The following is a 12154-nucleotide window of genomic DNA, read 5'->3' as shown; positions in this document are numbered from 1 at the left end:
CTGTTTCAGTCTGTGACTCCCTCTCTCTCTGACCCTCCCCTGCTCACGCTGTCTCTCTCTCTCTCCTAGAAATAAATAAAATAAAAAACATTTAAAAAAAAAAAAAAACTGAACCAGTCTGTATTTATGGCTAAAACCACACAAAAATAGTACGGGACAGAAAGGCAGCTATGCATAACTGGTGCCATTATGATCTGCACTCGCCTGGTTCAATGGAATCAAACTCTAAAAGATAATTCTTGAGGTCAAGTCAAAATTATATATATTATCAGGGCACCTGGGTGGCCCAGTTGGTTAAGTGTCCAACTTCTGCTCAGGTCATGATCTCACAGTCAGTGAGTTCAAGTCCCGCGTCAGCCAACAGCTCAGAGCCTGGAGTCTGCTTCAAATTCTGTGTCTCCCTCTCTCTCTGCCCCTCTCCAACTTGTACTCTGTCTCTCTCTCAAAAATAAAATTAAAATAATGTATCATCACGACAGGAAGAAAATCAGTCTGCCTGCAAATGATTAATGAATTAAGGCATTCAATTTAATCCAGTTCAAATGATATCTGTTAAACTCAGTTTTGTACTGAAAGACCAGAAAGTACAGTCAGTGTCTGACCTGCAATTTTAGCTCATGATTAGCATAGTGCCCGGCAAATGGGAAGTGCACAATCCATACCTTATGAATGTTGGGCAGAAATGCAAAGTGGTGGAAAGACCAGAGTTATGAAAGAAGTGAGCAACCACTACAACAATGTCACCATATGGAGGTAAAGAACACCCACAATGAAGTGAGAAAGTTGGTACAATATTCAGTATCCTGGTCAATGTCTGCAATTCATAAATGATTCCTTTGAAACTTTGTAATATTCAGAGAAAGAAAAAAGAGAAATACTGCTCTTTCTTCACTTCCTCAATCTTACAATTTCATTACTTAGACCGTGTCCTTCCTATGTCTCCTAAAGTTACCATAACCAGCATCTCTGTAGCCAGCATCTTTTGTTACCACATAGACCATGATCAAGGATACAAAGATAAAGAGAATTGTGTCTATCTACCTACCTGTTAATCATATCAATCAAACTAAGTAGAAATAATTGGGGAATATATTCTTCTTTTTCCCTAAATGACTGCACACTCATTTACATTATTATGAATTAAAACTATATCACTGGGTCACCTGAGTGACTCAGTCAATTAAGCTTCCAACTTTGGCTCAGGTCATGATCTCATGGTTCGTGATTTTGAGTCCCTCATTGAACTCTCTGCTGTCAGCACAGAGCCTGCTTGGTTTTCTCTCTCTCCCTCTCTCTGTCCCTCCTGCGCGCGTGCGTGCACACACACACACACACGCACACACACACACACACACACACACACACACTCCCTATCAAAGTAAATAAATAAACCTAAAAACAAAAGCAACATCACCATATCTAGCCAGTAACTGGTAATTGGCACACTAATATTTATTACATAAATGGATGAATACCACTCAAACTTAGAAAGGAGATGTTAAAACTTATCCCAGATGGCAAAGTCCGTATTCTTCATTCAGAAGAACATTTTTGTGAAGTTTATAAAGGAAAGTCTTGTGATAGAATATTATAATCAGGTATTCTAACAGTAGTGAAGTTATACAAATGACCATCTCCTTTATGATTTGGGGAGAGCTAGCAAATCCCATGGGACTTCGTGGGTCAGGACGGTACCAACCTTCTGCAAACTTGCATCTTTATTAAGCAAAGTGTTCTCATATGTGTGTAACTGCATCTGAAAAGAGACAAGTTTCAGGAAGGCCACTGGTACATGGTTTTGGTAAAAGATAATGCCGTAAAATCGTTCCGAAAGGGAGATGTGTTTTGCACACACCTTTAATGGGCATGTATTTCTTTATCAACAACTTTCACATCAGCCTCACAACAACTCAAGAGGTCACGGCTGTTGCCCTCACTTTACCAGTGAGGAAATTGAAACTCAGCACTATTAGAAGACTTACTTAATGTCACACGTGGTAAGGAACAGAACTGAACCTACAATATGAATCTTCAGCTCTCGCCATGTGTCCTTCCTGCTATTTTACACTTTATATAGTAAGAGGATCACTGCAGTCTTCATTTTCTTGGTGAAAATGGAAGTTGAGGTAGGACATGAACACAAACTATGTCAACATATAAAGACTCTTCCTCTTGGATAACAGGTACCGTAGAAACCCACAGACAATCTAGCAACATAACCTAAACTTGCCAAAATCTGATTAGCTGGATTGCAAAAAAAAAATTTTTTTAAATAAGACTCTTCCTCTTTTAAAAACATATTTAAAAATATTCAAGATGTCTCTTAGCAGAGTGAATATAGAATATATTGGTTTGTTCAAACCAAAAGTAAGCTTGTTGGAAAAGTCTTCTAAATATAATTGAAAAATATGTATACTGGTTGAATTGAAAACCTATAAAAATAATCATAATCAGAAGTAGAATCATCTTTTAATTATATATACTTGATATCCCCTTAGGTATTTTCACATAATCTTCTCGAGTTTCCACTGAGCTTGGGGATTAGGTAGAAAATATCACAGCCATTTAGTGAGAAAAGTAAGACTTAAAGAGGTTAACTACTTGCTGGAGGTCATAAAGCTTTTAAGTAGAAAACACAGGATTTGAATCCATGACTTCTGACTCCTACTAGTTTATGACAGTTGTGTTTCCCAAAAACAGTCATTCCTAGAATAAAATTAATTTGAATGTCTAAACTACAGATATATATATATATGTATCTTATAATATATGTATACATATACATACATATAAACATGAAATTTAAATATATCATTTCACACGTGTACTACAGCAGAAAATATTATTCAAATAAACTATTAGAGATATCTATAAGTAGATGTGAATTCCTAAATTTATTAATATTCTTTAGTTTCCTGATAAGAATGTGTGGAATATATAACAAAAAATACATAGCATATATAGACTTTTTGGATGCAATTTAGATAAAAATTCATTTTTGTAGGCTATTATCCCTTAATTCAAGGGATAGATTTTTCCAGCTCTCATTTACTTCATCATGAAGGTATAATAGCTCAAATCTTTGATGATTAAGGGATTTACAAAACAGATACTCCCCAATTAGAAAATACCACTCTAATAAAAAATATAAGTAGTAACAAGTATCGGCAAGGATGTGGAGAAATCGGAGTCCTCATGCATAGCTGGTGGAAATGTAAAATGGTGCCAGAAGAGAGTCTGGCAATTCCTAAAAAAAAGTCAAACAGAGTTATCCTATTACCCAGTAATTCTAAGTATATATTTAAGAGAAAACATATATGGACACAAAAACGGATATACAAATGTTCGTAGCAGCATTTTGACTATTCTGAGAGTCAAAAAGTAGAAACAGCCAAATGTTCATCATCTGATGAATGGATATGTAAATATACAATAGAAATATTACACAGTGATAAATGAAATTAAGGTATTGATATATTTATAACATGAATGCACCTTGAAAACATTATGCTCAATGCAAGAAACCAATTTTGAAAGACCACATAGTGTATATGATTCCATTTTATTGAAATGTCCAGAACAGGTAAATCTCTATTATAGAGACAAAAAATTTCTAAAGTGGTTTTCTAGGGCTGGTGGGATATGGGGAGTGACTGCTAAAGGGATTTCTTTGGGGAGGATAAAAATGTTTTATAATTGGTTTTGGTGATGGTTGCACAACTCTGTGAAATATACTAAAAACCACTGACCTATCATTTAAGTGAGTGAATTTAATGGCATGTGTGTTATATATCAGTAAAGCCATTACATTTTTAAAAAATGGAAACTGCATTTTATATACTCTAATGGAGACATTTTGAGGAACATAAAATTTCAAAATTTACAACCAAAGGTTATTGTGTCAATGGGTCATATACGCCTTCATAAAGTAGTATTGGTTTGACCAAAGAAAATATTTTACCAGTATTTGGGAAGTGCTTACTTCGTGCTCGGTCTCAGTTTTAGAGAACTCCTCAATCTTCTTTTCCAATTTATATATATCCATAATGTTCTTAGTGTTCTCATGTAAAAGAAGATCATAGTCTTAGATTTAGACCAAATAAACAAATATACAAACGAGCAAGCAAACACACCTTACAAAGTCTTTTTTAGGAGTGATATTTTCATCATTAACATCACAATCCATTTTAAACTAAGGGACAAAACTTTAGACTTTATCCAAAAATAACAGGATCCTTTTAACACGACCATCCAGGGGGTGCCGGGATGTCTCAGTTGGTTAAGCATCTGACTCTGATCATCCAAGTCATGATCTCACAGTTCATGGGTTCGAGTCCCACATAGGGCTCTGCACTCACAGTGTGGATCCTGTCTGGGATATTCTCTCTCTCTCTCTCTCTCTCTTCCTGTCCTTCACTCATGCACACATGTGCACTCTCTCTCAAAATAAATAAATAGACCTAAAAAAAATTTAATAGGACCATCCAGGAATACTCTTGGGAGTCCCTTCTTATCTTCCATGCCACCTTGGCCATGAACTCCCTGGTCACATCTTTATCTTCAAACTGACCATTCCCAGCAAGTTTGACCCATTCTTTATTTTCATTGTGAGCAAGGAACTCTTCAACCACCACTTCTTTCCAGATTACTTCTTTGAGAGTCAACAAACGTTCAGGCCACACTGAAGCCTACAATTAATTGATCCTACCCCTTCTCATTACTCTTCCACCTTCCTGTGAACTCAGTTGCCTTTTTACTCAGCTTTAAATTCTTCCATCGTTAATCATTATAATCCACTCTTCCACTTCCCTCAATTCCCTTGCCTCTCTCCTACCTACTTCTTAGTATTTGCTTAATTTCTGCTTGCCACCCACTCCCTGCCAGCACCCTTTCAGATAAACATTGTTAAAAGAAAAATAGAAATGAACCAATAGACCACACATTCAATTTATAATTTTTTTAAATGTTTTATTTATTTCTAGGAGGGAGAGAGAGAGAGAGAGAGAGACAGCGTGAGCAGGGAGGGTCAGAGAGAGAGGGAGTCACAGACTCTGAAACAGGCTCCAGGCTCTGAGCTGGCAGTCAGCACAGAGCCCGACGCGGGGCTCGAACCCACGAACCGCGAGATCATGACCTATGCTAAAGTCGGACGCTTAACCGACTAAGCCACCCAGGCGCCCCTCAATTTATAATTTTTAACTTCAATGCTTACTGATGTGATCATATCATACAATCTTAGTCCATTCATGTGGCCACTGGCCTAAATCAGGGATCTGCAAACTACACTAACTCCCCCACCCCACCCCCACATGTCAACTCCCGCTGACCACCTGGTTCTAAATAGTTTTACTAGAACACACCATGCTTTTTTTTTTTTTTTTTTTTTTGCACAGTGTCTATGGTTGCATGGCAGAAGTGAGTGGTTGCAACAAACACCTTTTAGCCAGGCAAGCCTAAAAATGTTTACTATCAGATCCTTTATACAAAATGTTCACCAAATCTTGGCCTATTTCATCCTTTCTCTCCCCTCAAACTTCCAGTAACTCCTCCAACTTCCTCACACTCTGGTGAAGACTTTGCTTTCATCTTACTGAGACATTAGAAAGAATCAGAAGAGAACATCCATATCACCAGAACATATAATAAGTACCCTTGGATGTGTTATAAAGTATTTGCTGATCTAACACTTCTCTCCACCTCCACTCTGCTTCAGTCTGAGCCTCCGTAAACTTATGCCTGCATGTTACAAGGTCCTCTTAATTGGTCTCCCACTTCTTCCCTTACTCCATTACAGTTGATTTTGAACCCAGCAGCAGAGTTATGTGGTTAAAATAGAAATTACATCACATTACTCATTGGCTCAGAACTGTCCAACGGCTCCCAATTCAGTCAGTGGAAACAGCCAGAGTCTGTCAAAGCCTACATGCCACTCTGTGGGTGGGTCTGGCTCCCCACAGTTCTCTGCTGTACCTGTCGCTGCTGTTTCCCTCTGCTCCAGCCACACTGGACTTGCTGTCCTTCAAAAAGAGCAGGCAGGCTAAGCCTAAAGACTTAGAGCTTATGGTTTCCTCTGCCTGGAATGCTCTTTCCCAATAAACCTTTCATGTCTATCAAATGATTAACTTCATAGGGCTACTTTTTCTAACTATTCTAAATTGCATCGTCCCACAATTCTGTTTTCTGCTTTTCTTTCCTTCATAGCGCTAATCACCACCTAGCAGGCTAGTTCTGCATGGGCTATTCTGCTTAAGCTTGTAACCTCAACACCTAGAGTAGTGCCTAGCACACAGAGGTCTCCCAATGAATGTGTGTCAGTTGAATGAATGAATGCATGAATGAAACTACCCAAACTATTGCACTGTTACTCTTCACAATACGTCAGATTTTCACCACCTAAAGGAGTCTAGTAGTGACATCTTTTTGCCTTTTTTTGTCTTTTCTAATGCAAATCAATATTTGCAATGCTGTTTCAGGTTGAAGGGTTCCAAAACTTCTTCCTTCTATCTCAGTCCTAAATTCAGTTCTGTACAATTCTTTGATGCTAGTCAACCATCCTAAATACAAGGTGAAAAAGAACTTTCACTGGGAGCTTTATTGTAAAGCACAGGCTTCAGGAAAACCTGGCCTTGTAAGTCAAACCATGTCTAGAGCTAATAAAGGGTTTCTTGACAATCATTCAATTGTTGCTTTCCAACCTACTATAAAATTGTTTAAATGTCCAGTTGGCCCATATTTAGAATAATTCTCCATCACAGACCATTCATCACAGCTTAAATACCCCTGATAAATTTATAAAAAGCCAAATAAAAACTATATATAAATTGACATTCAAAAGGTACGAGAGAATTTTCCTCCAAAATAGTAACTCACTAGTAGTTTGTTACCGGTTGCTTCAACGGTTGAATTCTGTTGCTTAAAAAACTTATTGCACAGAATTATTTTTTTAGAGATTTTGCTAATGTTTCCTAACAGATATGAAGTACATTATGATTCACCAAATAGCTTCATACACATTATCTCAATGTCCAAAATAACTGTAAGGAATAGGTATTATTAACCCAAAAAAGATAGATGGCCTTTCCAAAGTCAGACTTACAGACTCAGTGACTGAGTCTTAGACTCAAGACTTTTGTCACCTCGTTCAGTAGAATGAAAAATTATTTGATAATGTCTACATTTTACTTCTTGATTTGTATAATTTTACATGGGTTAATTTCATTTCATCTTAAATCTGAATTTCAAAAACACCATTTCTTCCATGGATAATTATAAAGGTAATAATGTACTTCTACTCAGACATGAAAGTCCTATCCATTCTTCTTCACTTGCCATTTGACCAAAAAAACCTGGTCTTTGGTTCACAGGATCCTAAATATTCACATGATTTCTACTGAATCCAGGGTCAGAACCCATGCTTGTAAGATTTCCAGATGATTATCTGTGCCTATGTTTAACAATTTCAGCATACCTCTTCTTGAAGAATCCGAATCTTAAGAACCAGAGCGCGGTTTTCTGTCTCCTGATTCATTAAGAGAACATAATTAAAAAGTATTTAGAAGTTCATGAAAATACCACATATATTTACTTCTAAGGCTATTGACATTCTTTATCAAGTGTAAATATGGTATTGACCTATCACAAGCCTAGTCTGAAAATATTTTAAATATGAAGCTAAGCCTTTGGCTTCTAGTTTCTTAGGATTTGTAAGTCACTTTTCTCCTTGACTCCATCTAACACCGGGAAGGAAAGAAGAAAACCAAAAAAAGTAATAACCTGGCTTCTTTCCCTGCTATTTTCCCACCATCCACTTATGACAGGTAGTGGGAACTCATCTACTGAAATGGCACCTTGAAATCACAAAAAGTTCTAGCTTTCTACTTGAAGTTGTGGATATTCTCAGATTCAGTATTACCAGAACATACAAATGTCAAAACCCACTTAATCATTAAGAGCCCCAAATTCAGAACCACAAGAAAAAAAATGTTCTAGTACAAGATATATGCCGAAACATTAATCAGAAATCTTGCGGATAGGGTAAGTTAAGGATTTTGTGGGATTTTTTTTGTTAATATGCATTTCCTCATCTTATAGAGTAAACAGGTATTACCTTCGTGATATAAAAATAAAAGGAGAAACATCTCAGGTTGTCATTTGTCCAAGAGTGAAAGAACACACACACCACATTACTAGAATCTGAAGCCTTGATCAGTTGTAGCTCTACACTTATTAGGAGAGTTTAGATAATCAAAATATCTCTGGACTTTACCTATAACTATTACTTTGTTTTTAATCGAAGAACAGCACCTTCTCTTTTTACTTCACAAAATTTCTATGGCAAACAACAAAATAAAGTAGTAAAAATTCTTTTGAAATTGTAAAACACTATAAAATGCAAAAAACTTGCCTTGCACGTCTAGGACTCTACACTTTTAACAATACCAGCTAAAAAAATTGAGTCCTAGGAAGAAATAGGACATCGATTCCTTTACGTGTATTAACTTACCTAACCCTCCCAACCCGAGAGCAGGTAGTACTATTACTTCACTTTCACTTGTGAGGACACTAAAGGTTAAAGAGATTACATGGTTTGCCTAAAGTTACACAGCTGTCAGAGGCAGGCTTGGGATGCCAGCCGTCTGACTCCCGAGAGGGGCCACTTGATCATTTCTCAACATTTCCTCAACACAGAAGTTCCTCTATGGTTCCAAATTGAGTCTTTCCTGTACTGCACTTACAGAGATGTTCAGTCACCTGACGCTTAGTCCTCACATTTTGCTATTGAGGCAAGAGCTAAGCTAAGCTGTGTTTGTTGTGGTAGTGACACAGGCCTGGAGCTCAAGTGTCCTGATGGCTTATAGATCTAAAAATGACTTAGTCTGAATGACTTACAGGTGACCCCACCATCATTAGCAATGGTAGAATACTGCTGGACTATAGAAGGATTTTGAATATTATTATAAAGCTGTAAAGATTATTACTAAAATGTTTAAACATTCTCAATAAAAATGACTACTTTTTAGGCAGTTGAGGTAAAGCTTTGTCTAAATAATGTTTTGCTCTAAAAATTACAAGCCCGTGTTTCTTTAGTGTAAGGATTGATTTGTGAGGGTTCTTAGATTACTAAGTTTGTAAGTACTTAGTTATCTAAGTAGTAGTAAGTACAGGGATAATGATTTTTTTTTAAGCCTTTCTTGAGAAAAAGCTGAAAATTTGCTACAGATTTTTTTTAAAGAAAATTCAAGCAGTTTTTAGCACAAGTTATTTATGAATCCACCTATCAACTTCTGGAGGCGTTCCAGAGATCTTCTAGATCTTCACAAACCATTGTGAATAAGATTAAGTTATTTGTAAAGAATTGAATCTTGATTGAAAAGAAAAAGTTTATCCTATTTGCCTCTTTCTTTTCTTTCTTCCAAATTTTTATTTAAATTGCCTTTACTTGGGGCGCCTGGGTAGCTCAGTCGGTTGGGCTTCCGACTCCGGCTCAGGTCATGATCTCCTGGTTTGTGGGTTCGAGCCCCGCGTCGGGCTCTGTGCTGACAGCTCAGAGCCTGGAGTCTGCTTCGGATTCTGTGTCTCCCTCTCTCTCTGCCCCTCTCAGGCTTACATTCTATCTCTCTCTCCCTCTCAAAAATAAATATTTTTTTAAAAAAAATTGCCTTTACTTTTCTAAGGTATTACCAATTCATTTATCAGCCTACTGACTTCTGATTTTTGCCTCCAAATAAACCCTCTTGGCTATCAGTTATGTAAACTACATGCCAATTTCAAAGTACTTGGATAACTTACTAACTGTTTGTTCTGGGCTACAGTCATGGTCTTCTGCTCTTCTGAAGCATTCATACTAATTTTCAGTTCCTCCAGTTCGTCTTTTAACAGATTTGTTCTCATAATAGCCTGGTGGGCACTGTGGGGGTGGGAGAGGGGGAGGGGAAGGCAATGAGCAAAACCTCAAATATAACTGTCAAAGATACAAAGTAAAGCCAAAGACTATTTTTGGAACCAAGTTGAAAACCACTAAAGGCTTAGACCAGATGCCAACAATAGTAAAAATATACCCATAATCTTTCACAGACCTTAGAAAAAGGAAGAGATTTTGAGGGGAGCTTTGGTGGGGGAAGAGAGAGAAACATATTCTTGAAGATAAATATTTGAAGTCTCCCTTTGAAATTCATCACTGGCTGAATCACATGGTTCTTTCTATCTACTAAGATATAATATTAGTTAATGCAATTCTATACATATTTATTGAATAATACCATGCTCCCGGTGCTGTTGCCTGCAAGGAGGCCTATGATGGTAAACAAGGGACATGGTCCTTGCCGTTGTAGAGGTTACGTACTAATAAAGGAGAAGACAACTAAACAAATAAATCATTACAAATAGTATCTATGCATTTTCCTTTAGAAGTTTATGACAGCATTGTTTATAACACCAACGCACTGAAAACAAGCTAAATTTCTAAGAAAAAGAAACCTATTAAATGAATTATGGTAATCCATATCATGGAATTGCCTATTTGTACTCCCACTGGATTATAAACTGTTTTCTGAGCAGGGTCTCATAGAAGGTACTTTTTTCTTTTTTCCTTACTAAGGAATTACACTGATCATTCAACAAATATTCATGGAGCTCCAAGTCTGTGCCAAGCATTATACTAAGCACTGAAGAAGCCAAAAGTGAATCCAAACATGAGAACTCTACCCGCCTGGAATTTATAGGCTAGAAGGGTAAACGGAAAATCATAATTATAACGTGGTAGGATATGAACCAAGATTGGAGTGAATCCAAGTCCTGCAGACACTGTGTAAAAGGCAGACAGCTCAGAAAATGGGGAGTGGGGAGGGGCGCCTGGGTGGCTCAGTCAGTTGAGCCTCTGACTTCGGCTCAGGTCATGATCTCACCGTTCACGGGTTCGAACCCCGCATCAGGCTCTGTGCTGACAGCTAGCTCAGAGCCTGGAGCCTGGTTCGGATTCTGTGTCTCCCTCTCTTTCTGACCCTCCCCTGCTCATGCGGTCTCTCTCACTCAGAAATAAATAAAACATGAAAAAAAAATGGGGAGCGGGGAGAGAGAGAGGGAGAGAACAAACAGAAGCCCATAGAGGAGCTACAAGCAGTTTGAAGTTGTTGGAGTCTAGACTGGAAAGTGAGAGTAGAGAGAACGCAACAGAGGCCCCATCAGAAAGGGCTCTGCAATTTGGACTTCACCCTGAAGGCAACTGGCATCCATGGAAGTGTTTAAAGCAGGGCATGATGTGGCAGACTGGCATTTAGGAAGAGCATTCCTGCCTGCATGGTACTAGTGTTATAGAAGGCAGGGAGACTAATCAGGAGGTTGCTGTAGTGATCCGGGTGAAAGACGATGTTGAGTTGAACTAAGTAGTAGATATAGGAAAAGAAAGAGGTAAATCTATCTGAGGGATATAAGGGAGCAAAATTAACAGGACTCGCTATTTGATTTAGAAGTGAAGGCAGAGGGGGGCGCCTGGGTGGCTTAGTCGGTTAAGCGTCCGACTTTCGCTCAGGTCGTGATCTCGCGGTTCGTGGGTTCGAGCCCCGCGTCGGGCTCTGTGCTGACTGTCAGCTCGGAGCCTGGAGCCTGTTTCAGTCTGTGACTCCCTCTCTCTCTGACCTTCCCCTGCTCACGTTGTCTCTCTCTCTCTCCCCTGGAAATAAATAAAACATTTAAAAAAAATTTTAGAAGTGAAGGCAGAGGAGGACAAAGGAGATAAAGGATTCTAGCTGGCAGACCTGTGGATGGATGACACAGCTGTTCTATGGCAGACATTCTGCTGAGCACTAGGGTGACCAAGATGAGTCACACGGTTCCTCCCATCCACACAGTCACAGTTAACATAGGAGGCAAAAGATGGGACCACCGCACAGTATCAAAATATGTTGTGAGCAATGAAAGGAAGCAAACCCTTCATGAAGGATCAGGGAAAGGAAAAGGACACAAAGACTTAATTTTGTGGACCCTGGCATTCTGGCTGCACATCCAGGTTCTCCAGGCTTCCTGTCCATTCTGTGAGTTAGTCAGTTCCTTTCTAGTACATTTCTTCACTGCTTCTGCTGACTACAGTCAGCTTCTAGTGCTTACAACCAAATACTCTCCCTGGTACATTCATCCAAGGCATAGATTTTTAAGAGAA

The 12154-nt window shown here is 38.3% G+C and overlaps 1 protein-coding gene across 1 annotated transcript in view; it reads right to left on the bottom strand.

Annotated features, from left to right (window-relative positions):
• The window catches only part of IRAG2 (inositol 1,4,5-triphosphate receptor associated 2), a 131142-nt gene that overhangs the window by 74831 nt on the left and 44157 nt on the right, over nucleotides 1-12154 (bottom strand). Inside the window, exons 7-10 of the mRNA XM_039221719.1 lie at nucleotides 9790-9907; nucleotides 7469-7519; nucleotides 3983-4060; nucleotides 1700-1756 (exon numbers count right to left, since the gene is read on the bottom strand). Of these exons, the coding sequence (XP_039077650.1) occupies nucleotides 1700-1756; nucleotides 3983-4060; nucleotides 7469-7519; nucleotides 9790-9907 (304 nt within the window). The remainder of the gene's footprint in view (nucleotides 1-1699; nucleotides 1757-3982; nucleotides 4061-7468; nucleotides 7520-9789; nucleotides 9908-12154) is intronic.

This window comes from Hyaena hyaena, unplaced genomic scaffold (genome assembly GCF_003009895.1).
Source record: "Hyaena hyaena isolate Hyena2069 unplaced genomic scaffold, ASM300989v1 scaffold_1001, whole genome shotgun sequence".
Taxonomy (NCBI): Eukaryota; Metazoa; Chordata; class Mammalia; order Carnivora; family Hyaenidae; genus Hyaena; species Hyaena hyaena.
This window is presented reverse-complemented; position numbering and strand designations above follow the sequence as displayed.